Source organism: Spodoptera frugiperda, chromosome 20 (genome assembly GCF_023101765.2).
Source record: "Spodoptera frugiperda isolate SF20-4 chromosome 20, AGI-APGP_CSIRO_Sfru_2.0, whole genome shotgun sequence".
Classification (NCBI taxonomy): domain Eukaryota; kingdom Metazoa; phylum Arthropoda; class Insecta; order Lepidoptera; family Noctuidae; genus Spodoptera; species Spodoptera frugiperda.
The window spans coordinates 1,946,084-1,973,427 of record NC_064231.1 but is presented as its reverse complement, the minus strand read 5'-3'; the positions used below and the strand labels follow the sequence as shown (position 1 = coordinate 1,973,427).

Genomic DNA, 27,344 nt, shown 5'->3' with positions numbered 1-27,344 from the left:
AGCGATGAGCAAAGCGAAGAGAGTTCTGGAGAAAAAAAAGGAAGGTGTAGATAAAGCAACAAATAAATCAGTTTCGAAGAAATCTGAAAGTTCACAGCTTCGGGAGTCAATTGCAGAAATAAAACATAAAGTGCATACCTCGGATGTTGATTCGGATTCATCTTATTCAACCTCCGGTCGGAGAAGGACATTAAAACGGATGAGAGCAAATTCTTCGCTATTTACGGCCAGTAGTCAAGGGTCCGGCATCCCATATACTAAAAAAGGTAAAGTCATATACGGGAAAGAAATTATTGTAATGGATTTATCTCAATTTTTTTAATAACTATCGTGAGACATACTAAATTAACTAAAAATCACGGTTTACTCACGTCCAGAAATGCAGAAAAGCTCTTCTAGTTTCGAGTCCCAGAGGGACTCTTTATAGCGTCGCGTCACGCGCGCCTCAAAGAGCCAGACCACCACAGAAGTCATTGGATGATTTTCCCCCTCAAAAAACAAAAAGAAGGATTTTTTGTCATGAGCAGCATGCGCAGACGCGGCGACGTTGCACAGCCCCGAGTAAACCGTAATATTTAGTGGATTTATCTCTGATTTGACACTTGACATTATTCCAGGAAACAACAAAGAAAAAGAACCATGTCCTTGTTTGAAAACAAGCAAACGTGAATCCGTATTAGAATTTAAGGATATATTGTTGCCTTCTTGCAGCAGTAGTAGCTGCAGTGCGGTTATAAAAGGTAAACCGATATATGCAAGGTGTTCTTAATACATTGACTGCCAACAAAAATCAGTTGAAGGCAAATCCTCCGCTAGCGCCGGTCACTTCTGCCCCCATGGCGTTTAATGTGTTAAAATATCTGCTAGAGCTTTAATGGGAGGTAGTGTTGTGTTAGAAGATTACAACAGTGAAGAAATTTACTACCCCGGACCAGTTAATTCAATTTGAGAACATAAAGAAGTTAAATGCACCACTTTAGGCAGAAGGTTCCCAAATGCGCACGATGCGTCGCTTCTTAAATGAAAACGATTGATAACAATAATTTTATCTCATTGAAGAAACGACAGAGATAGTAAAAGAGATAGGTCTTTCATAACAACGCACTCGTAAACGTTTCTGTATATAAAAAAACCCATAATCAATCAATCAAAACACAACATCACCTTCCATTAAAGCCGTGACAGATACCTTTAGAACACCATATATAAAAGGTAAGAAACAGATAATGCTAGTGATGCTCTGATGTTAAAGTAAAATGACCTTTATCTCTTTTAGTGAAAGAAAACGAACGCGGGCACCAAACATCGGACTCAATATTGAAAAAAGTTAAAGGTGCTGATCGTACAAAATATCAACCAGTATTAAAGAATTTAAAAAGTTTGACGTCTATAGAGTCTGAAGAAGAATTACTCGATATAAGTAAGCAACGTTTAGAGAAGACATCAATTGTAATGTTTATGTTTTAATGTCTGTCTTTAATATTTCAGCCGGTGGAAAAGGCAAGACACGACAAGCATCCACAAGTTTAAAAGTTAAAAAAGCTAAACACATAGACCCAGCTGAACTTGGACCAATTTCAAAGAAATTAAAAAGTATGACCTACCATATCTTAAGTAGGAGATAGAATTAAAGAATATTTTACCTCTAGGGGGCAGACACAGTATTTTTTAAACATAGCCCCATATTAGGAATTTTTCTGTTTGTGTGAATTTGTAAATGTACCCAAAAAATTAAAATTTGTCTACATAGGACTTATATACACTCAGAATTTATATAATTAGATAAATGTTTATATATAGTAGTTGATAGTTCAGATAAATGAGGTAGTTGATAATTGAGATAAATCACACAAAGAGGCCTTCGTTCAGCAGTGGACGATCATGATGATGACTCATAGAGTTTTTTGAGCGAAAATCGAAACTGCAACATGTTACATAAAGGCTATTTGTCCAGCCATAGTAACCGTCGTTAAAAGTAAAAGGTTCTATAAAAAATTACTGATTGGATTTTATCGACTGATTTTATAATTTTAGCCGGAACAAAAGCTGCTCAGGAACCGCCAGCACTCCCAGCTTCGAAGAAAGTTAAACATTTACCACGTCCTCAAATGTCGGATGGAAAATTAAAGAATACTTCACCTACACAGAGTAGTCGCCACATGGACAAAAAAGGTAAGATAACTTTTAGAAAAGTTAAAAAAAATCAATGTACACAAATGCGCAAATGGAGACTGTCTGCACGGTTGGCGCGGTAACTGGCTACCATGCAACGTGACTCCGTCCATTCCCGCACGAAGCAACTCTTTGAGTGATCCACAAAATGTTGTTTCGAATTCGAATGTTTAAAACGCGCCCACGACACGAGAAAATCCTAGTGTGGGGCAAGGTAAAAATGGTTTTAATGCATGACTTTAAAATTTCAGACGACAAACGGTTATCAGAAACAAAATTAGATAAAGGCAAGAGTATGGACCCTACGGATCTCGTGAAATGTAAACGGTGTCGAAAAGCAGAATTGGAAATGGCGGATATTTTACCTATAACGAGTTATAGTAGCAATTCTATTACAAAAGGTGAACTTAAATATATTTGATAATATGAAATAGTTGATAATATTGCCTGAGCAGTTTTTTAAGTTATTTGAAAATTCTTGAACTTTGCCACTCTATTCGGACACTTATATTAGTAAAATTAGATTAGATAATGTAATTTCTAATATCACTCTCATGAGACTCATTTCATTAACAATACAATACATTTTTAGTTTTAATTCCGCTTATAGATGTATTTTTAACATGCGGTGTGCAGCACCGCCCTGCCGCCTGCAATTAAATGCTCATGCAGCAGAGGTGCAACATATAACACACACATAACATGCAATATAGCACTCGACATTATGTTCACGGAGCATCCTCAGGAGGTGTTGACTGTTGACTCAACAAATATTATTATGTCTGGTAGTTTAATTCTGATAGTAAATTCGATTTCAATGCGGGTCACAGATCCAATTTAACTTAATATTAAAATTGTATCAACCAAGCAATTGATATAAATTTTATTTCAGGTAATAAAAACAAAAAGAAAGGGCAACAATACATAATTTTGAAGAGAATCAAAAGTACAGAGCGTGGTGGACAAGAGACCTGTGTACAGAAAGTGAGATGTATACCGTTTCGGGGATCAGAAGTAGAATTGAAAACTATTCTACCTCGAAGGAGTATCAACCGTAGTATGGTTACAATAAGTAAGTAAATTCAAATGTTAGAAAATAACAAGCATATATCATATTTAATATTATAAATAGGAAAGTTTGAATCTTTTGTTTGTTTGTTACTCCTTCACGTCAAAACGGCTGAAGGGATCGAAATGAAATTTGGAACTGGAGTAGATTATGGTCTGAAATAGCACATAGGCACATTAGCCAGCGGGTGAAACTGCTGGCAGAAACTAATATAATACGTATATTAGCTTAATATCGTTGGCATTAAATTACTCTTTTTCCAGGGATAAAAGGAAAGAATTCGTTACCACGCACACCGAAAAAAGTGAACGGATCCATTTTAAACAAATTAAGAAGTTTATCGTTTCTAAAGTCACAAACAGAATCAAACGTCGTTTTACCCCAACGGAGTCATGGTCTACATATCATTAAAGAACGTAAGCCAATCCTTAGACAATAGAACAAATTATATGATTGTACCTTGGACAATTTTCACTTTTAAATTAAATATATTTCAGGGAAGCAAGTCGGTCACTTGAGCAATAGGTGGGGGCCTTCATCACATACAGCTTTAAAGAAAATTAAAAGTGTTCATCAAGCTAAACAAGGATCCTTTTTAAAGAGATTCATTTGTATGCCATTTGTAAAGCCAGAAGAATCAAACAGTATTTCACCAAAAAGAAGTGACAAGACCTGTAGAATTAACAGACGCAGAATAATTAAAACAAGTAATGCATCAGTGCCTTTTATTGTCAGAACTGACTAAAAACCACCCCGTTCCTTCTCCTGTAGCCGGAGCCCCGGTAACCTGTTACGTTGTCCGCAGCTCCGGAGTAAGCCAAAGCTTAAAAAAAATGAGTAACTAAAATGGACAAAAACTTTTATATCTTTGACAAAAATTTCAGCAAAGAGGAAGCGTAATCGATGGAAAAGATCATCGCCAACAGTTTTAAAAAAAGTCAAAAGCATAGATCATTCTAGACATAAATCCATTCTAAGAAGATTAACAAGTGTACCGTTTCTAAAGTCAGAAGTTGAATTAAAGAGTATTTTTCCTACAAAAAGTAGCAGTCGCGGTTCGATTAAATCTAGTAAAGTGATGATTGGGAAAGGTATGATTTTAATACATTACAATATTTAAAAACACCTCCACTTTTAGTCTCAAGAAAGCTGATGTGGCGCCTCACGAAAGCCTCGTTACTCATATACCAAACCTGAGCCTGTAGCCAAATAGCTTGTAGCGCTTGTCTATTCGTAGCGTAGAAAACTAAATTGTATGAGATTGAAGGAAATTTTCCATCAACATCGTCATCCCCATACATCGAGTTTTTTACTCTCTCTAAAGTGGCTTTTGGCTAGAGGCTCAGATTATAATCTAGAGTCTTTCTAGTTTTTTTTCTATTACCAGTCTCCTGTGCCCGACATGGACATTGCACATGACACATTATGTCTTAATTATCCTTACCTTACATGTGGAAAACAATAAAGAATTGAGTATTGAGTAGATGCTGATCATAATTGTACAACGTACGTTAAAATATCTTCCAGCGAAGAGACAATGCCTGCGATCCCAACGACCCTCACGTACAGCTTTAAAAAAAACTAAAAGTTTTCATGATATTAAACAACAATCAATTCTACAAAAATTAAAAAGTATACCTTTCCTAAAGTCAGAAGTGGAACTAAAAAATATTTTACCGGCAAGAAGCAAAGACCGACGTGTAACAAGTAAGGAAATAAAAAGTAAGAAAATTGTCTTCATTTTTATAATAACTATTGTGAGACATACTAAATTTACTAAAAACATCGGTTTACTCACAATAATATATTGAAAATAGCTCTACTAGTTTCACGACGTCGTCACTGCGTCCGCGCATGCTACGCATAAGGAAGAGTCTCCCTGTGACTCGAAACTAATAGAGGTTTTTACAGTATATTAACGTGAATAGTAATTTAACTAAAAGTATCGGTTGATACCTTTAGTTAAATTGCCTTCAGTATTGAAATATGTATTTCAATACTGAAGAACACATTGTTTGAAAAATCTAATCAATAATTTGAATGTAAAATTTAAACTTAATACCAATCATCTTAGTTTCAGTAAAGAAAAAAAGCAGGCCACATCCATCACGGACTGTTTTGAAAAAAGTTAAAAGTATAGATGGAGCAAAACATGACTCCATTTTGAAAAAGTTAAGAAGCATACCGTTTCTTAAATCGGAGGTAGAATTAAAGAATATTTTGCCTACAGGAAGTACTTATAGTGCAAAAGGTAATAATACAAAGATACATTTTGTAAGATGTTTTTAGCAAGGTGCAGACTAAGAGCTAAGCTAAGCTAAGTCATGTTCGTTTTCCATGCTCACATACCTTTTTTTAAGGGGGGGAATTATAATCATCTTATCACTTTTCTTGCCTTGGGCGAGGCGAGAAAAAGTGCCAGACTCTTATTGACTATAACACACCCGTTCTTACTTCTGCCCTTCGAGCCGGAGTCCCGGTAAACCCGTCAGGTAGTCCGCAGCTCCTGCATACAAGTATGGAAACTTGTGTCGGTTATGCAAGTTAGCTTTGGTCGGCAACCGGCTTATTACTACAAACACAATATAAAAAGTATTAACCATATTTTTAGGTAAACAAAAGCAAAAACGAAGTTCAATATTCGCACCTCGTGTTGTAACAAAAGTTAAGAGTCACCATACATTATACAAACCACTGCTAGATAAATTTAAAAGTGTACCACACTTGAAATCTGAGAAAGAATTGAAGAATATTTGGCCTACTTGGAGCCAGAGTAAAATGTGTAAAAGGAAAATTCGGTTTGGACATTGTGAGTAATGTTTTATATGTATACATCTGATTGGATTATATTACGTATAGGATCATTTTTATTAGAACATAACCATGTAAGAGACTAAAGTACAGGGTAGTGTGATGTATAATAGGTGTAGTAGTTGTGTTGATATAAAATCAAGCGTGTAATAAAAAGAGGTAATAAGGGGGAGGCCTTCGTTCAACAGTGGACATCTTCCGGCTGATGATGATGATGTGTAATAAAAAAATACGGTCGAATTGAGAACCTCCTCGTTTTTTGAAGTCGGTTAAAAATAAAATCCTTGTAGACTAACTGAAATAGTAGGCTAGTACATAAATGCGTTGGCTAAAGTTCAATCTTAATCCAAAATCTATGGGTTAGTATCGATGATAGTATTATGGAGTTTCTATTAAAAACAAAGATAATTTCGGTCGTTTATAGCTAATCTTATGACTTTTATTTATATAAGTGAAATAAATGAATACATACAATAATCATTCAAACATGTTTTCAGGTAAAAGGAGATCGAAACGACGGGATATTAAACTATTGAAAAATAGAAAGCCTGTCGATAGGGTAAAATTAAAAATGAAGCCATTGTTGACGTCAGATTATGAAATGCTAAGTCCAGCTCGTTTGCACAGTGGAAAGGATGAAGCTGCATCTATAATACGCGAAGGTAGTTAATTAACTTCTAAAACGTCCCATATGGACGCCATGGCGAAATCTCCAGCTATGTAACCATATTATATGCATAATATAATATTTAAATGTATAGAGCCTAACTCACCTGGTGACGCTTTGGTAACGTTGGCAATAGTATAGTACTCTTAGTAGTAATAGACTCTTTTGTCTTTGTCAATCAGCATTTTTATGACTTTATCGATTAGTTGAGGTGCCATTTGACTTGGTAACCATTGGATGTCAGAAATATTAAGGCCTGTGCCGCTGATGACGACGTCATAATGGCGTCTTCGTGGGGCAGACTTCTAAATAAAGTATATAACATAAATATTATGTTGGTACAATATCGTAAACAGAACCATTTTCATTCTAAGCATGTAATTGAGTTTCTGATTTAAGCTATGAAAAAATATCACATGTCTGAAGCTGATTGGGATAATATGGATGATACATATGCATTTAAAAAACCATATAAAAGTAAATCAAATATTGTGCATTTAAATAAAAGTGAAATAATTAACAAACTATGCAGTAAGGAAGGCGAAGCTGAAATCGTGTATGCTATTCGTAAAGGTAAGAAAGACATCACTAGAAGTTATAATGTAACTTAAATTAAGTTTGCATCATAATACAATACTAAATAAACTAAAAATCACGGTTTACTCACGTATATACCTATAAATGGAGAAAAGCTCTACTATTTTCGAGTCACAGAAGGGACTCTTCACCATGAGCAGCGTGCGCAGACGCGGCGACGTTGCTGACGACAGTGCGATCAGTAGGTTATGCGTAGTCGCCGGGTCTGCGCAGCCTACCGTGATTTTTAGTTAATTTAGTTTGTCTTACTACTGTTATTATAAAAATAAAATACTTGTTTTCATTAATACAGCTATAAGAAGAGGAGATGTTTCACCGTCGCTTCTAGATATGGTGATAAATAATGAGATACATCTTGGACTCAAGGAACATAGTCTTTTAAATTATTTAGGAAGTAAAAATCACGTTAAACCTATGTGCAAAAGGGAAATATTCTTTAAACTGAGGACTGATGAAGGTGTTGATCAAATTACTAAACGGGTTGCCGATGGTAAGAACTTATTTAACGTTATATCATTACAGTAGCTACTTCCGCGCCGTTTCACTCAGCTCGACTCCTGTTGGACATAGCGTGATGTTTTATAGCCTTTAGGATAAACAACATCACGTACGAGACATACATATAGCGCGTTCAAACAAACACATTCTTCAGCTTTATTAGTATATAGGTATGAAAGATATGAGATACTGACAATTCGATATTATTTTAGCAATAAAAATGGGTAAAATCTCACCATATCTCATTGAAATGATGATAAATAAAGATAAAGAGATCAAGTTTTTGAAAAAGCAGAAAGCTAACCAAGGATCGGAGCTAGTTACTAAAGAACAAATCATCAGAAACTTATGTTCAAGTGATGGAGAACTTTGTATTATTAAACAAGTTAGAAATGGTAAGTTCTACATAATATTGATTTATAAAATGATATAACAGAACAAAAAAGCAATGTCACGCCTTTTATCCCCGAAGGGGTAGGCAGAGGTGCTCATTACGACAGATAATGCCGCTATATAATGTACACCCACTTTTTACCATTTGTGTTATAATTCCCATGTAATAGGGGGTGAGCCTATTGCCATATACTGGACACAATTCCAGACTCCGTGCTACTACTGAGAAATTTTCGAAAAACAGAAAAAAGTCCAGTAATTCTTTTGCCCGACCCGGGAATCGAACCCGAGACCCCTTATCCGGCAGTCCCACTCGACCAACGAGGCAGCCAAATGGTATAGCTAACATTATAATTAATATGTTTTATTATTGTAGCCATAAGAAAAGGCCAAGTGCCACCTTCGGTTATACCAACTAATATCATCGACAAAGACCCTTCTAAACCACTTTTTGGACGGTCATCAAGTAAAAAGTGTGAAAAATATGAAGTACTTAGCAGAATTGGAACTAAAGAAGGCGAAGCTATGTTTTTGAGACAAATTGATAGAGGTAAATATATTGTACACAAAATGAATTAAACAATATTTACTTAATGTAATTTATTCGAGTAGTGTACTCGACTAGTTTCAAGACACAAGCGGGGTTTATAATTACGAGCATCATGCATCACGCTCAACTCTTCTCCGAATTTTTACGAATTTAACAAATTGCGAAACTTGAATCCATAGTATAAGCAACTTATAATTAATTTGTTTTTTTAGCCATCACAACAGGTCAAATATCACCATCAGCATTAGAGTTGATGATAAATGGAGATGTAGACAGACATTGTGAAATGATAAAATTAAAAAACAAACAAGTTACAGCTGATCTTGATCCTGACGTCGCAAAAGAACTGGAAATAGGTAATCGACATTTTATTCTATTGTAGTTTCTGAGTGATATTTTTAGGTATGTAGAAACATTTTGTCACTACCCCTACTCCGTCCATGGGTTTTGTAAGAGCTGCCCATGGAACTACACTAGCAAGAGACCGGACCGCTGTTTGACAGACCTAAACTTTTTAAATTGCGATCTTTATCTCGCCTGCCAAGAACGGAGAAAATGGCAAACCCTCTTATGTAGAGGAGGCTTAAAGTCCAGCATCCACCAGTCAAGGCTGTTGATGTTGATGAAGTTAATACATACATAGTTTGACGCCTGTCTCCCACGGGGGTAGGCAATTAGGCAGAGACAACAGAACGCCAATTACAACGAATCTTACATACATCGTTCGCTTCATCAAGAGTCATCAGTCTTTTCATACATACTCTTCGGTTAAGGGTACTTTTCACTTAGCCCTTCTTAAATATATCGCCAATCTGGTCGCTATTTGTCCGTCTTTGGTGCCATCTACCGAGAGCCCCATTCATATCCTTGTATATTACTTTCGTATATCTGCTTCCATCCATCCTTTTTACATGTCCAAATGAAGTTAAAGACTGGTATTTAAGGATTTTTAGTAATAATACGTTTATTGCAGCTATAAGGAACGGGGATATACCACCGTCACTAGCAATTATGATTGAAAATCAGTCGAAAACATGTCGACAAGTAGATAAAAGTCAGGAACTTGTCGTTGACAGACGTGATAGGAAGTCGGATACCATTCAGGAACTTTGTAAAGGTAATTTTTTTTAATATTTACGAAAGTACGAGTACTTTGTCTGAGTTTAGTTTGAAAATTTTGTTTACAGTACATTAATTATATTGTCAAAAATAATTATTTAAAATTTTATAAAATATTTAATAATGGTCGCTAATCGCAATTTCATTAAAGGGTTTTTTATTCATTTTTATTTTATAGATAGTTTTTCGAAATAAGTATACTGTATATATTAGACTCAAAAATATGATGATATCACAAGCCATTACATCTTAATAAAATCCATAGAAAAACGTTTAGATAAAACTATTCAATATGTTTTTTTTTTGTTAAATATATTATTGTTTTTGTGATAAATATAATTTAATGCGTATGTAAACTAAAATAGGTCTTGGTTAACCACAATATTTAATTTGATTTCAGTGAAGACCCAAAGCACTCCGGCAAGAAAATTAAAATTAAAAACTAAACAACTTGACACAAAATCTCTTTTGCCAACATTTATACCGAAAATAATTTGCATGTGCAAAAAAATACAGACACGTAATAAAAAAGGTAATATTTCTATGTATTTTAATAACAGCGAGTCTAAATAACCTATTATTTTAATAATTTTACAACAAGATTATACGTACTTTTAATCAACCTTACCATCATAACAGGTAATGCATTTTCACAAGCAAGAGATAAACGTAAACTGAAGAATAAAACATCATTAGTTGATTTATCTGCGCAACGTAAAAAAAGTAAGTAAATAGGTAAAACAAATTTAACTGTCTACATAGAGGTTTCATTTCATTTTGTAAGTAGTTCTTTATTTTTCATATTTTAGTATTACTTCACTCGTCTCAATTCAAAAAATAACATTTACAATTTAAAAATAAAATTGCACGAAATAAAACATTAGGTATTCTGCTTATAGCTTTGATAAAAAAAATATCGCTCGAAAAAGTTTTAATACCTGGCCACTTGGCCAGTCCATTTTGAAATACTGGCTGGAAAGAAAGAATGCGCGGGAAAATGTAAAAGTGAAAACATAACAAAAAACTATCGAAGTTTTTATTAATTTCATAAAGTTAATAAATTATGTTGAGAAAATACTCAGATTAAAACATAATAATATAGTTAAAATTTAGTTAATTAACGCACACACGGTACAAGAGATAACACAAGTGGGAGGTAACGTTTTTGTTTTTAAGCACAAGTTTATTAAGCCTGAATTTTAAAACAAAAAATATGCTACTCAATATAGGTAGCGACAATGTGTATTTGAATTGAAAAATTAACAAACATATTACGTTTGATGGATAACTATTGTTCAGTTATATTATAATATGTATTATGTGATTCGATTAATGTTATGTCATGTTACAGAGAAACTTAAAAAAAAATTACGGTCAACATTGACAAAGTTGCTAAATGAAAACAAACATAACAGGGCAGCAAGCTGTCTATGTCAGACAACTATGGCGACCGGAACGTCAACGAAACCTATTAAATGTAAGTTAAATTCATATCATATGTCTTTGATTATGTACGGCACGTAATGCCGCTATACATGTGCACCTACTTTTCACCATTTGTGTTATAAGTCCCATGTAATAGGTAGTGAGCCTATAGCTATATACTGGGCACAATTCCAGACTCAGACCGACCCAGAAATTGTACCCGAGATCCCTTGGCTCGAAAATGCTCCCATCAACTAAATCTCCCATAAGTAGCGTACATGTCATGTTACAGACAAACGTAAGACAGAAGAATTACGGTCAACATTGACGAAATTGCTAGATGAAAACAAACATGGAATGGAAGGAAGCTGTCCCAGTATAACAACTAAGTCTACTACAATGTCAACGCAACCTATTAGATGTAAGTTAAATTCATATCTAAGTATACATACGCCTTTTTATTTCCTAGAGTAGAGTTGACGTGGTATCTAATCAGAGGACTCGATGCCCCTTTATAGGTGCTGAGTAGTGGTTTTAGTGAGGTCTAAAAATCCCAAACTCCCTAGTCTCTCTCCTCAAAAAGTTAGGCACCTTTTGAACATTTCCACCTGTAGGGCAGAGGTAGTGAACCTTTATGCAGGTCGCTTACAACTGGCCTATCTGGAAGTCATTGGGGGAAACCTGTATTTAGTAGTGGTTGTCTTTTTTGAGGCAATAAATCATCAGTTAGCTTCTCCCGACTTGGCTGAGGTGAGAAAGAGAGTCAAAATTTTACTGACTAAAAATCAACCCCGTCCTAATGCTACTTCAGGACCATGTAACTTGCCAGGTCATTCGCATCTTCGGTCGACATCAGCGAACGTCTTGTGGCTGAGATGATAATATTTTTCAGTTACACGTAGAAGAAGAGTCACGCGCGCATCTTTTGAAAGCATGCCAAAAGAGCAGTACTTGGTAAGCGAACGTGAAAGCATGACCACTATTCGATCAGCAATGAAGAAATTCCGTTTATGTAAGTAATTTACTGGAAATATATCTACGTTACATATTAATAAAACATAAATTTCTATTTACTATTTAATATTTGTAATCGACTTAATTTATAAATTGTTTTAGTATTCAATTGTGTTATTGTTTTTTTTAGTTGTAATTGCTATTGTATCTATTGTTTGAAGTGACATGTATAATGTTTTTTTAAGTAGATTATGTAATCCGTGGTCACCTACAATTGAAGATGCGTTGTATTCAATGAATATTTGTTGGTGACGCCAAAAAAACATACCTACCTAATATCAGGCGCTATGTTTCCCGATGACAAAGGATAACATTTATTGCTATATTTGTAATCCGGACTTTCCACCAGTTACATACTACAGTTGGTATATAAAATATATAGGTAAATAATGTGTCACATGAGTTGTGTATTTATAAACGTTACTTACATTTTAGCTATAAGAAAGCGGCTATCATCACCGTCAATGTTGTTGATGGATATAGTTCCAAGCGGAAAACAAAGTGCTGGAAAACCTTGTAAGTGATACAAGCTATGTTTTTTATATGGAAAGACACGTGCTATGGATGCCTGCTATGGATGAGTGCTATGGATGGCTTCCCCACTATCGGTAGATCGCATATTCGATCTGCGAATCTTCCTCGCAAAGTAACATAACTTAGTATCAGTGGAAACGGTCACATAGTTTTACAGCTTAGCTATTACACCTGCGTAGCATAGCTACATAGCACATCTCTGGTGGAAAAAAACACTCTTACTTCTTATCGAGCTATAAGGGGCAGATAGCAGTCTCTTATGTTAAAGAATCACGAATGTTTTATCATTATTTTCTTATATGTAACTGGGTTGTAGTTAAGAGGACTACTTACCTATGCAATAAATAAGAATACTTATTTATTGTACTAATTTCAGGCATGTCAACCGGGCAGCTAATGCAACCCAAAAGTGAGAGAAAAATGAATGAAAGCTTGCAACTCAGAGACATGGAAGCTGTAAGAAGGAAGATTTGCAAAAGTACGTTAATGAGTCACTGGATTATTTAGAAAACAAAATAAAAGATCAACAAATACATTTGTTCCACAATGGAAATTCAGTACAGTATAGCTAGGAATTTTATTGTAGTTTATTTAATTGAATTGTGTGCAATAAAGAGTTTGTACATAATTTACATATAATATATCTTTATCTAAAAATGGAAATTCACACGCTTCGAAGAATTTTAAATTCAGTATTTTTTCAGTGGTAAAATCTGGAAAGGCGTCACCGTCACTTATAACAATGATCAGTAGGAAGGATATGGGCGACGTTGTACATCCTAGTAACTATAAGACACAAGTTATAAGCAATATTTTAAAAGGTGAGATGATTAAGCAGTACGTCTAATGTTAACAAACAACGAGCCGCATGCCAAATTAGCATGATTTCTGTACCAGCAGATCTTAAAGTTCATCAACAATTTTAAGTAATACTAACTCGTTAGTTATTAACAGATCTCATCTACATACTGAGTAGATTTTTTCACAAATAGTAATAATACACAAATAAAATTAATGAGTTTCAAATTGATAAACCTGAACAGATACTGGATGAATATTATAAGTTCTGTGTACTAATCAATTTTAACTCTTTAATAATCTCAAATAAATAGCATTATATTATACATCTCGCTACAAAGTTATGATTAAATAAATCGACTCTGTATATACTAAGTGAATTTTTTAACTTACAGCCATTAAAAGAGGAACTTTATCGCCAGCTGTTTTATACGATGTTCTTTACAATATTAAACCAATGGACACTAAACATCAAGTTATTCAAAAGGTTCTTAATGGTAAGGAACAACTAAAGCATAAATGCTTCTTTAATTATCTAAAATTGCAATATATTTAAGTTTTCCTATGTTCAGTAGAGTACAGTTCAGTTTGACAGCACGGTTAGTGTTACACTACTGTGTAACATGTAGCGGGTTCGATTTCCGCACGGAGCATCCCTTTGTGTGATCCACAAATTAAACTTGTACATTTGTAAACGCACCCACGACACAGGAGAAAATCCTAGTGTGGGACAATGTTAAAAAATAAGTATAAGTAGTTTACGTCTAATGGATACTTTTAAACCACTAGCCTAAAAGTTCCTTGCTGGCTTAAATACATACAAAACAATGTACTATACCACATTAACTATGTCTTTATTTTTAATAAAATAATATTGGATTTTGGGCTTCGACTAAACAGAATGTTCATGCAGTTGAGATATTCTTTATATGTACTTTCAGCGATTGCCAAAAGGCATGTAACACCGACCAACATGGAATCTGTAATGGCAGAAGTATATGGATGTGATAGTGCAACTCCTATATTAAATCCAGTGCGAAATGGTATATATTTTAAGTGTTTTATATAATTCATTGTATGTATTCAAGTATTGACTATCTTAAAATAACGTATTGTTCTCACTACAGCTGTGAAAAAGGAAAAAATACCAGTTGATGTATTGCGTCACGTATTAGATAATGTAGAACCAAATGAGGATAGATGTAAAATTGTCTTGAACATCCATAAAGGTAAGTTAAAGTTACATTTGACCGACTTCAAATAAATGGAGGTTCTAAGTTTTTTTAACTGTATATATGTATGTGTGCTTGTCCACGGCTATCCCGCAGTGTAAGTACCGATTTTGATGTGGTTTTCAAAAAGGGTTTGTGACATATAGGAGCAGGTTTTAGTTGATTAAAGAAATAACTAAAATAATTATTAATTCGCTGCATCACATAACTGAAAGAGCTAAGAGTATATTTATTTTTATTACAGCGTTAGAGAAATCATTGTTACCACAAAGCGTAATCGATGAACTGCTTTTCGAAAAGCCTGATGTAGAATTTATTGCAAAAAAACCTGAAAAAATTAGGAGTATTCTTAAAGGTAAGTAGGTAGGTACCTAATTAAGTAAATCACATTAGGATTCCAACCTAAATTAACCAACAGTCAAGGAAAAGAGACAGATTACATTATTTTGATGAGGGATAAAATCATCTGACTCTTACTGATTAAAAACCACCCCGTTCCTACTCCTGCTTTTCTGGTCGGAGCCCCGGTAGTCCGCAGCTCCGGAGATTAATAATAAGTAAATAAAAATATTATGGTTTGCTTATATGACATTTTTGAGAACAGTTAAATTCGTTACGAGCTGCAACGGGACTCATATTCATGAGCTAAGTACGCGGCATACACAGTACGACGTCACATGGCCATCGGTCCTTTTTATGTATTATAAATCTAGTATATTAGTTAATAAGACTGTACCTACCTAGATAAATAAAATTCTGAGATACTTGGTCACTAAATAAGTAATTGATAATTGAATAAATTTCAGTATCATCAAAATCTATAGCGCCATCACGTAGAATTCCCGTTCTTGAAACGCCAATAACTGTAGATTCTACTGAAGAAATTATGAAGAAAGTTAGCAAAGGTATTCAGTTCTGTCTGTTATATAAATCAAAACTATACACTACAAGGCGGTCCAATAATATTAAATACTAGCGACCACAGGTATAATAGATAAGAATATTTCTGAGGATGGCTTGCTTTTCCATCAGAGATGCCAATCATATTCATTGGTACAAATAGCTTAGCACTGGTGGAAACGGATTTAGCTAAGCTATGTTTTTATATGAAAAAATGCGTGCTATGGATAGCTTCCCTACTATCAATACATCACATACTCGAGCTGCGCGTCTTCGTCGCACAGCTACATAGCTTAGTAGTAGTTTCACAGCTTAGCTATTACATCTTCGTAGCATAGCTACATAACACACTTCTGGTGGAGAAGCACTCTTACAGCGGCTTTTTTCGGCTTCGTTATATTCCCTTGTATTATGTTCCCTTGAATATGTTAACCTTCATTTCGAATTCTTTAATTTATTCCAAATTTATCTTTATTTTAGCCGTAGCAGAAAGAAGTTTATCTTCAGGAGTTTTAGATGATCTTACAAATATATGCCCTAAAGATAACAGGACACAATTTTTGAACAAAGTTCGGAAAGGTAAGCTATTGACTACCTATAAATTAAAGTGTGGGAGAGCCATGCTTCGACACGCATGGGCCGGCTCGACTGGAGTGATACCACGACCTCACAGAAAACGGACGTGAAATAACTTGCGTTATGTTTCGGTGTGTGAGTGAGGTTACAGGAGACCCATACTTCCGAATCCCCGATTCCCCAACAACCCTTAAATTCGTTACCCCAAAGGCCGGCAACGCACTTATGACGCCTCTGGTGTATCAAGTACCCATGGGCGGCGGCGATTGCTTACCATCAGGAGATCCGTCAGCTAGTTTTCCATAAAAAAAATCTATTAAAGAAATATTTTTGTAACTATTTAAATATTAGCTTTTATAGTACGGTAATTAATTTCAGCCATAGCAAAGCACCACGTAATGCCAGCTGCAAGAGATCAAATATTAAGTAGCATACAGGAAAATGATGATAAAGCTAAAATACTGAAGAAAGTTCGCAAAGGTATATTCATTTGTAAAATATGCACTTCATTTATTTAGGAGAAAAGTCTCCTAATATGTGATTTATTTAAAGTGTTCTTGATATTTTAGCTGCTGAAAAATGCGAAATACCCATATATTGTCTAAGTGAAATATTAGACAGTTTACGACCGGACGATAGCAAATGTGAAGTTATAGAGAAGATTAAAAAAGGTAAGTCTTTTCTTAGACTGATTATATTCTACGACCTATTCTGTCGTGTTTTTACATGCCAGATCTGAATATTGTGAACCGTGCCAAGGAAGAAAACAGGCATTTTATTTAAGTCCCAAAAATTACAGAAAACCAACGTAAAAAAAGAACGCTTACGTTATGTAGGTAAGGCCCAATTATCCTCCTTCCCAATCCCTGATTTCCCAACAACCCTTAAATCCCTAACCCCCAAAAGGCCGGTAACGCACTTGTCCTTTGGTGTTTCGGATGTCCATAGGCCGGCGGCGATTGCTGATTTGATTGATAAGGTGATTTTTCTCCACGTTTACCGGTTTATACCGACTTAGGAATCAAGTTCTCGACAGCTGCGCTTATTGTCATATCATACGTCTTTGTATATCTGCTTCTCTTCTAATTATAGCAATAGAAAAAAAGATGGTGCCGTCACATGTTATGGAGGACATCTTCGGCAAAGAACCACAGCCTGGTGATAATATTTTAATTATGATGAATAATGTTCGGGAAGGTATGTTACTAAAATTCATTTACCTATTGAATAAATTTTAAAAACAGGAAGGTACGATGCATTATTTAGTCTTAAAAGAAAATCTGAAAGGAAATTTTTAAGAAACATGAGATAACCTCAAAATTTCAGTCCAAACAAATCGTGCAGACTATAATCTATCAACTATAGCTAAATAAACTTATACCCTGTAGAGATTTTAAACAAATATAATTTCAGCCATGAAATGCGGAGTATTACCGCTAGCTGTCATGAACGAGATTTTCTCCAAAGTTAGTCCGAACGACAATGAAACTCAAGTGATTAAGAAAATTCGTAAAGGTGAGTATAAGTAATACAAACAGAGGGCTTAGTACGAGTTTGCTTTACGTTTAACGAGATCGAAACGAGAGCGCGATTGGCGTTCTGTATCCGTTTTCGTTTCCCCGTTCGGAGTTCTGATTGGCCGGCACGAATGAATCAACTAATCAATTCGAACGCGCTCTCGTTTCGTTAAACGTTCAACGTATAATTAATTTCCCTAAGAGGATTATGTAGCTACAGATATTTTTATTTTGTCATGCTTTTAAAATACCTTTTTTATAGCGGGTGCAAAACATTGCGTTAAAAAGCAAGTTATAGATGACATCCTGAAAGTAGAAAAGATAAAAGATAGCAAATCAAATCTTTTATTGAACGTCCGAACAGGTAAAAATTGATGCATATTCCTATATCTATAATTTTACATTACTTACCCGACACTAGAATTTTCTCTTGTTTCGTAAGAGCTTTTGCAAACAATAAGCAATATGGATAATTAAAGATCAGTCTATTTCAGCGATTACTAATTGTTTTATGATGTTTATTTTATAGCAATAAGTAGGGGAGAGCTGTCCCCAGCTGTAATGGACGATATTCTCGCCAATGTGAAGCCTAAAGATAATAAAGATGAAGTTAAGATGAAAATTTGGAAAGGTAATTTGATAATCTTAACATAATTTGTTACTAATGTAGTTGAAAATGTGATTGGAATAATATAAAATATTAATGCTAATAGCAAATGGATGGTAATGCCAAGTATAAGCCTGACTTAGAAAATGGTGAGGCCAGAGAGTGACAGAGTTGCCACAAAACCAATTTCGAACGTGTTATGGGTCAATCTCGCTTTTCAGATAATTATAGATATTTAAAGGTAATTGTGTAACTCATTGAAATTAACAAAAAAAAAACTATTTGTATCAATATTTTCATCATTTATACCTGAAAAGCGCCAGAGTGATCACACCAATACGCCTATTTAGGACATTAATTTATACAATTACCTTATACAAAAGACCTTATAATATGCTGATTCCAGCAATAGCAAAGGAACACATCACTTCAACGGTTCTGCTTGAAGTTCTTGCTAAAGTCCAAGATAGTAAGGATAAATTTGAAATCATACAGAACATCAATAATGGTAAATATTGTATTATACTCGTACATATCATTGTTTATTTTTTATTTATGAACATCATTTGGATGCTTCGACTAAAATAAAGACGTCTCCTATCTCTCCCAAAGCCTAAATCCCCAATTCTCAAATCCTTAAACTCCGTAACAACAACGTATTTGCAACTTCTCTAGTCGTGTCTATAGCATATTGCATTTCCCATAAAAAAGGACTACCATAGCTAGTTTATAGAAAAAAATGGTTATTATTTTGGAGTTTTTTAGTTAGATCAACCTATGTAAAAGCACCTGTAACCGTTATGCAATTAATTACATGATACCTAACTTATCTATGTATGTAACAGCGATACACAACGAACAGCTACCACCAGCTCTTATGAATGAACTTCTTGCGCATATTAGTACGTGTGATAAGCACTCTCAGGTCGCCGATAAAGTTAAACAAGGTAAGAGAATATTTATGAAACAATACACAGTCGCCATTGTATTATTAGCCATATTATCAACAGCCTATTAATTACCCATTACAAAGGCCTCTTCTAGGATGGAAGTTTGAGCATTAATTTATTAAGCACGCTTGCCTAAGGCGGGTTGATTTCAAAATTAGGTTTTACAAATTATAAGCCCATGTGTCTTCACGATGTTGTCCTTCACCGTATACAGAGTGTCCCTGAAGTCGACGTCCAACAGGCACCAGATGATCGGGAAGGTTCCAAATGTCATCAGAAAAATATAAAAAAAAATTCTAAGTCCTACAGTTTTTTAATTACAGTGACTTATGTGTTATCCACGAAAAAGTACACCCTGTGCCAGTCTTTTGACTATTGTTGCTACAAATCTTTATTTTTTCGTCTGCAGTCTTCCTTACATTATCCTGAATAGTGCTCCAGTAATATGGAATCATAAATTCTTAGCCAACTGCTTTAGATTGGAAAACATTGTTAGTTTTAGAGGAACCAAATACTCTGAATAAAATTTTCACCTTACTTTGAGTGACTGTACTGAATAAATTATGTATGGCGCTAGTAGTGGCAAATTTCACCAAAGTTGGCGCATTTAATAAGGATTATAAAATGGTATAGCACTTGGCAAATTATTTCTTAAATTCGACACAAAAAAAGATTTTTCAACGAAACTCCGTTTCGATGAATTTATTTGAACTTACTAAAAATTCTTCTAGTGTACTCAAATCATACGTTATAACCTCGTATGCACTAGACAGCACTTTGCACGCTATTTGTTATCATCATGTTGAAAATCAGCGAGGATCTCTTGTCAAACAACATAGTCTGTTTACCCGTGATTTCGCTTGCAACATTCAAAATATGATTAAGATTGGACAAATTCGTTGTGTAACCTACCGTAATAATTGTTTACTTTTTACGAATAATTGTAGAAGCGAATTGGACGATATCTAAATTTCGCGCAATGTTCTTTTGGTATTGTTTTTAGTTTCTTAATAAAGAAGGTTTAGGGTGCCTAAAACAATGATTCTTTTGAAACGAATCATTGTTTTAGGCACCGTTGTTTTATTCGTAAAAAGTAAACAATTATTACGGTAGGTTACACAACGAATTTGTCCAATCTTAATCATATTTTTATTAGTACTGCCCTTGATCTCCACTTGCCATTTTATAGTTTTGTGTTAACTTTAATAGGGCAGTAGCAACAATCACTTAAATTCCGTATTCAACATTTTTAAACGCAGCAACAATGCAAAAACAATGAACTTTACAGCAGTATGTAAGCAAACAGATAACCTTTGTGTTGATAATATCGTCCTTAACTGATGTGAAATTTATCAAACAATAATAATACGTCAAGTTTTTTTCCTATTACCCACATTTTGAAAATGTGATTTTGGGCATTGCTTCCTTATAGCAAACCCCAGTGTGCGTCGATTTCAGGGACACCCTGTATGTCTGGTGTCTAAATGATATTAGAAAGTATATGAAGTATAACTCAGAAAAAGTCAAATTGGTACTTGCCAGATTTCAAACACATAGCTTCATGCATGAGAAGCGCGTGCCACTCTTACAATATCTACCATCGCCAAAAACAATATATCTATTAATATTAAAATAATCAAATTGCAGTTCTGAAGAAGAGATACGTACCACCACGTGTAATCAATAATATCTTCGGTAATCTTAAGCGTGGTCGCAGTAAATCAGAGTTTGTCATCGAGAAAATATTTCAGCAAACAAAAAATAATGAAAGTCAGACAGATCTTATTAAAAAAGGTAAATATATTTATGTACATTTTTTATCTATTAATGAACTATGATAGTAGTGATGGACCAGAAAATTATTAGTGTAATTTATGGTGCGGACTGCCTAGCAGGTTACCGGAGCTCTGGCTCGAAGAACAGGAGTAGGAACGGGGTGGATTTTGTTGAGGATAATCCATTTGTTAAGAAAGGGTTTTGAGATACATATAACACATCACGCTACGCCCAATAGGAACCTCTAAACATTAAAATATTAACCTAGTATTTTGGAATTTACTGCTGAATTTAATGGAATTTAGAATGCATGTTATAAAGAACCTCATCTCAATTTAGACTAAAATATGTAGTAGATTCCATGTACTGTTCTTATGTAAATAATTATATTTTTATGTATCGTTTTACAGCAAAAAATAAGGGTTTAATTACTGCGATTGACAAGGATAAATTACTCGCCAATGTAACCTCTTGCGCTACTGGGTCTCAAACTTTTATGAATTATCGGAAAGGTAAAGTAATAATCATCTTCAAACTATAAAATAATAATTTTATATTATGAAGTGTGGAGAAAATAATTTCTTTTTAGTACAGAACATGCCATTTAGTACCTATGTCTTGTTGAAATTTGGCGTAAGTATGCTTCAAAAACAATTTTAAACCTCGCCTCTATCCTAGGCACCCTTGTCTACCTAGGAAGGGAGGCAAAGGCTGCTTTACCAGTATATAGTCATGTTAAAATAAATGAAAATCATATAAATTATGATTTTAATGATTAATTATCGAATATTTGATCTATAATAAATATTCCAGCGCCAGAAATGCAACACGTGGCTCCCTCGGTCAAAAGTGTCGTTCTTACAAAAATATTTGCGCAAAATAAAAAATCCGAAGTTTTAACAAGAGTTGGTAAAGGTATGATTTTAATATGATTACAGTATTTTTGTACATTAGACTTAATTTATCCTATTAAAATTATTAATGCACATTTATGAGGATATGTGGAAGTATATTTGACAGATTTTTACATAAAAACTGTAGAACAAAAAATAAAACGTGGCACAGAAAGATATAGTTTGAAAAACTCATGTAGCTATGTAGATAGGTACTATGTATCCCAGTAGAAACGAAGCATCTGATATAAGCTGGTAGCAAAAAGCAAAATTCAAAGGGTGAATAGATACAGGAATGGGGTTCATTTTCCCAATATTTATTCACCCTTCTTCAGTATCTATTCACCCTGTTTTACTGTTGTTTCTTTTAATTATCTAGCTGTAGAAAGAGGACAAGTTCCATCCGAAGTACTGATGGAGGTACTAAACAAAATAAATGTAAATGACGATAAGCTCGCTGTTACGGATAAGGTTCAAAAAGGTAACATATATTTACTTTTGTTATATTTTGCTCGATTACTTACCTATAATTAAATTTACTGATACGTATCCTGAGCACAAGTTGAACGTTTTCTTGTTATAAAAAAGAGTTACTTTTAAGTAATAATATGTTAATGTTAACAGTTTTAGAAAAGAGGCATCTGCCAGACAAAGTTATTCATAACATCATGGCCAGTAAGAGACCTAGCGATACCAAAACACAAATTTTAAGAAACGTGCAAAAAGGTAATGATGCTTAATCAATAATATTCTGTATATCAAATATAATGTAACTATGTTCGATAATATCCCCGATTCCCCAACAACCCTTAAGGCGCGGTGAATAGACGACTTTTATGTATTTGAGGGGGTGAAGCAGGTGAAGTGGGTCTCGTGTACTGAGGGGTGCACCGCGCAAATGTCATTGATACGCGTATTCCATTTTATTTAGGAGCGTAATTTCGCTTCCATAGTTTCATGGACGATTGGCCCAATGCGTTGCTGTCTAGAATCGCGTTCCGTGATCCTTAAGATCGAATCTCATTACTCGTATTAGTTTTTGTTTTCTTATTTTTTCAAAATTATGTTGTATACATTTTTATTTTATTTTTATTTATTTTTTTATTTTGTTTTTTTTATGACTAAAACCGAAATCGAACAATAATTTACATAAACTTACTACTACTATAGTTTTTGCGCTAGTGACAGTTGCCTGTATGACGTTGACGTCTCTCAGTACCACATGATTAGGGATGGACATTAGAAAGATCTTTTTTATCGCTATCGATACTCGTAGCGTACATTGAATTCTCATTAATTTCTTATCTACATTTATTTAAAATTATCTAAATTTACATTTTTAAATACTACAACATACAAAATAAAATAATATTTAAAAATATAAAAATAGGAGCCGACCAGTAGCGGGAGCATGGTCCAAGCTACCGGTGGTTAGGGCTCCAGAGACAGAAACCTTCTCACAATACGTGCCGTTTCGAGAAGTACTGCCTTCTGCATCAGGCCCTTGATCCATCCGCCCAACGCCAGCCTCCTAAGGTGTTGTTGAGGCTGTTGGGTATTAATCCGTTGGCCGACACGACTATCGGCACAATGATAGCCGAATCCACACTCCACATGTCGACAACCTCGTGAGCCAAGTCAAGATATTTTATTTGTTTATCTTTTTCAGCTTTCACGAGGTTCTCGTCATGAGGAATGGTGATATCGATTATCATCGTGTGGCGCGCTTGCCGATCTATCACCACTATATCAGGTTTATTGGCTACAATAGTCCTGTCAGTGATGATAGATAGAAAGATAGATAGAAACAACTGCTGAGCCTGTACCAAGCGCAGGTTCGGTCATGTATGGAGTACTGTTCTCACTTTTGGGACGACTCGGCTAAATGCCAGCTAGATGCGCTCGAACACATTGAAAGGCGTGCCAAGAAGCTCATCAATGATGATGCGCTTGTGGAGGCCCGGCTTCAAAGCCTTGAACACAGGCGCAAGGTCGCAAGCCTTTCCGTTTTTTACCGGATACATTTCGGAGAGTGTGCGGGGGAATTGCACAACTTGATTCCCCCTAGTCCTTTTCCCATTTTCATTATTCACATCCTCTGTGTGGCTAACAGGCACCGACCAGATGTTGCGCCAATATGTGTTAGTTGAATCAAGTTATATGTACCTAATGTAGTAAAAGTGAGGTTATATTATATCATTGCAGTTTTTTGTGTTTTTTACGAAATACTTTTGAATAATTTTGGTTGTGTTATGGTTGTAAGCAAGGAGCGTGTGTGACGTGTCGAAGATCTGACATGTTTGGCTCTTCAGCGCCCCGAACAGTCGCTACAGTCGAAGACAAGTTTTTACATTCAATATTCTGCACTTAGGGCTTATGCACAACACGTTTATTAAACGCGCCGTCGACGCGCGTTTTGGAAACGCGCGTCGCCGGCCGTTCTCTTCTCCTGCAGTGCAGTTTGTTGTCGTTTGTATCGATACAAACACGCGGCACTAGCGCGTGTGGATCGATAACACGCGCGTTTGCATTGCTACACACGCGCGTTTGCATTGCTACACACGCGTGTCTGTATCGCTACACACGCGCGTTTGCATCGCGACTGTATCGCTACAAACACGCGTCGACGGTGCGTTTTTCTCCTACAGAGCAGTTTGTTGTCGTTTGTATCGATACAAATGCGCGGCCCCGGCGCGTTTAAAAAACGTGGTGTGCATAGGCCCTTAGAAGCAGTAGGTAGGCACTAACCTTTTAAAAACTAAAAAAGGGACAGGAGGATATATAAATAAAACACCAATATTAGTATAAAATATGTATTAATCTTCTTGAATAATTAGGAGAATGTCATCTTAGAATTGTGTAGAGGTTCGGGGTACGTATATTTTCTTGGTATCTTTCCCAACTGAGATACCATATTATACAGGCTGAGATGCACGCCACTGACGAATAACTGATAAAGTCGCCTCATCTTCCAAGACTCTTCTGCCAATAGAGTTACAGCGACCAGTCGCAATCGTACAATTTACACAGCGATCTATGTCGTCAATATTCGATTGATAGGCTTGTTGCAGTTGTCCAAAATAGAGAGTCAGGTAATTTATAGATTCAAGATCCGTCAAAAGTCCTTTATAAAGCCGAGGTCGTGGGATTAAACAATAAAACATGGAAAATACGTGCGCACTTAGAACGAAACACAACGAACGAGTGTCATCCAAAGAGTATAATAAGTATAGGGAAAGTGTCATCTGTCAATCGGTGACTGACTGAAGTCAGACAGAAGTGTTTTAAGAAGTTTAAATCAAAGAGTACGTTATACATACATTATTTTACATACATTATTACACAACTTAATTTAAGTTTTCTCGCTTCCTAGATAGAAACAAGGTACCATATTTTGTGATTTCCCTTAGAAAAATATGACGGTTTTTTTAATATACATTTCAACTAGTTAACTGCTGGGCCCAAAAGTCCCCTTCTCCTTTTAAGAATGATACGGAACGTTACTGAATGTGTCATCTGCACCATGCTACGCGGTAATAGTATAAGAAAAAATTAATTGTATTTACACAACTTATAATTCAAATCGATTTCGTACAAAAAAATATACTGACAACCCAACTTAGAAAATGCTAATTACAAAATAAAATATTACAAACAGCAAAAATATATGTTAGTGAATGATTATTTTCTGAGCGGCGATTGACACAAACTGACATAGGTCCACCAAGCAGCGCGCCTCAGCGGTCACTGCCGGTCCGCGTAGGAATGAAAGAGAAACGAATAGATGTCATGATCGGACGACATTTTGTTCGATTCGTTCTGAGTTATTTATCATGAATTATATTAATCCTTACAAATATCTCATTTCAATCGATAAATAAATGCGGCAGATCCTTTTATTATTTTAAATTACGTCACTGTTATTAATTTTATTAAGATATGTTCATAAATAATATAGTTACAATGGCTAGAATTTCAATTTAAATGGTTAGTTTATGATTTTTTTTATCGAGAAAATTTATAGAAAACGTGTTTTGAAGAAGGTGGTCCATTTATAAAAATGATCAAGATTAACATATATTTTTTTTGTTGCTCTAACATGTAAACATTGGGCAAAAACACTGTTAAATCAATCCTATTTTGACTATGCACAGCGCCTTAAATTCCTAACCCCCAAAAGGCCGGCAACTGTAACGCCTCTGGTGTTTCGGGTGTCCATGGGCGTCGGCGATTGCTTACCATCAGGTGATCCGTATGCTCGTTTACCGGCTTATACTATAAAAAAAGAAATGCTGGAATTATTGTTTACTATCTGTTGAAATTGATAAGTAATTCTACAAATAATAATTTTCTAAATTATTATTAGCTTTCCGTACTATGAATGTAAGCAATGTTACTCTACTTATAAGCAAAAATATATAATTTTGACACTTATTACAGCGGTAAGCAGGGGATGTTTATCTCCCGTGGTGATGGATGATGTGCTTGCTCGTATGAGAGACAAGGATACAGTAATTGGAGTCTTGATAAAGGTTCGAAAAGGTAAAATTACTTTTAAGCTTTTTGTAATTTCATCATGTTCTTATATAGTTGCTTTATATTCATGATATCCAAATATATTAAATAGCATACGGAGAAAACTTATATGACTTAATTTAAACCACATATTTATTGACATCTTGGCTGAATGAATAAAAATAATATGAGCGAAGTTCGATTTATTTTGTTTGAATTTACTTTTTAAATTTTCGTTGAAACATTTAGTTGTATTATTCTTCTGTGGACAAGTACTACTTGTAGTTTATTTAAGTCATATGAGTGATCTTCACACTGTATAAAACACCTGTGTTAACAAATAAAACTGATTTTGATTTTAACGTGTCCTTATTACAGCGTTGGAAAAACAGCATCTACCGGCTCATGTTCTAAATAACATTATGTTCAGTAAACCCAGTGACTCAAAAACAGATTTCTTAAAGAACGTGCGGAATGGTAAGATCTTTTAAAATACTTAAATATTCAATTTCCTTTTTGATTACCTACGTAATGTTTTAAACAGTAGTCTTAATGTAATATGATGACAGATTTTCGAGTTAAAAAATCCTTATGTTATAGCTATTAGCAAGAAACAAATATCACCAGCTTTTATGGATGATATTCAAGAAAGTGTCAGCTTACGTGACAGTAAATCTAAAGTCTTTGAGAAAATCCGAAAAGGTAACCGGCATTTATTTTTATAAAATCAC

The 27,344-nt window shown here is 34.7% G+C and overlaps 1 protein-coding gene across 1 annotated transcript in view; it reads left to right on the top strand.

Moving 5' to 3' along the window:
- Positions 1-27,344, top strand: part of LOC118261828 (uncharacterized) — a 43,492-nt gene continuing 16,148 nt past the window's right edge. Inside the window, exons 1-50 of the mRNA XM_050701445.1 lie at positions 1-266; positions 618-740; positions 1,277-1,420; positions 1,489-1,593; positions 2,035-2,172; positions 2,424-2,573; positions 3,065-3,244; positions 3,505-3,657; positions 3,739-3,948; positions 4,126-4,332; positions 4,769-4,963; positions 5,316-5,492; positions 5,853-6,050; positions 6,550-6,714; positions 7,119-7,292; positions 7,609-7,806; positions 8,027-8,209; positions 8,584-8,757; positions 8,970-9,113; positions 9,731-9,874; positions 10,277-10,408; positions 10,516-10,599; positions 11,228-11,353; positions 11,594-11,722; positions 12,194-12,313; positions 12,751-12,831; positions 13,226-13,327; positions 13,554-13,670; positions 14,043-14,144; positions 14,589-14,690; positions 14,775-14,876; positions 15,124-15,234; positions 15,686-15,784; positions 16,260-16,358; positions 16,734-16,835; positions 16,925-17,026; positions 17,448-17,552; positions 17,769-17,870; positions 18,135-18,236; positions 18,402-18,503; positions 18,886-18,987; positions 19,325-19,426; positions 21,077-21,223; positions 21,616-21,717; positions 22,019-22,120; positions 22,478-22,579; positions 22,723-22,824; positions 26,539-26,640; positions 26,992-27,090; positions 27,214-27,315. Coding sequence (XP_050557402.1) covers positions 5-266; positions 618-740; positions 1,277-1,420; positions 1,489-1,593; positions 2,035-2,172; positions 2,424-2,573; positions 3,065-3,244; positions 3,505-3,657; positions 3,739-3,948; positions 4,126-4,332; positions 4,769-4,963; positions 5,316-5,492; positions 5,853-6,050; positions 6,550-6,714; positions 7,119-7,292; positions 7,609-7,806; positions 8,027-8,209; positions 8,584-8,757; positions 8,970-9,113; positions 9,731-9,874; positions 10,277-10,408; positions 10,516-10,599; positions 11,228-11,353; positions 11,594-11,722; positions 12,194-12,313; positions 12,751-12,831; positions 13,226-13,327; positions 13,554-13,670; positions 14,043-14,144; positions 14,589-14,690; positions 14,775-14,876; positions 15,124-15,234; positions 15,686-15,784; positions 16,260-16,358; positions 16,734-16,835; positions 16,925-17,026; positions 17,448-17,552; positions 17,769-17,870; positions 18,135-18,236; positions 18,402-18,503; positions 18,886-18,987; positions 19,325-19,426; positions 21,077-21,223; positions 21,616-21,717; positions 22,019-22,120; positions 22,478-22,579; positions 22,723-22,824; positions 26,539-26,640; positions 26,992-27,090; positions 27,214-27,315 — 6,607 coding nt within the window. The 5' untranslated portion in view covers positions 1-4. The remainder of the gene's footprint in view (positions 267-617; positions 741-1,276; positions 1,421-1,488; positions 1,594-2,034; positions 2,173-2,423; positions 2,574-3,064; positions 3,245-3,504; positions 3,658-3,738; positions 3,949-4,125; positions 4,333-4,768; positions 4,964-5,315; positions 5,493-5,852; positions 6,051-6,549; positions 6,715-7,118; positions 7,293-7,608; positions 7,807-8,026; positions 8,210-8,583; positions 8,758-8,969; positions 9,114-9,730; positions 9,875-10,276; positions 10,409-10,515; positions 10,600-11,227; positions 11,354-11,593; positions 11,723-12,193; positions 12,314-12,750; positions 12,832-13,225; positions 13,328-13,553; positions 13,671-14,042; positions 14,145-14,588; positions 14,691-14,774; positions 14,877-15,123; positions 15,235-15,685; positions 15,785-16,259; positions 16,359-16,733; positions 16,836-16,924; positions 17,027-17,447; positions 17,553-17,768; positions 17,871-18,134; positions 18,237-18,401; positions 18,504-18,885; positions 18,988-19,324; positions 19,427-21,076; positions 21,224-21,615; positions 21,718-22,018; positions 22,121-22,477; positions 22,580-22,722; positions 22,825-26,538; positions 26,641-26,991; positions 27,091-27,213; positions 27,316-27,344) is intronic.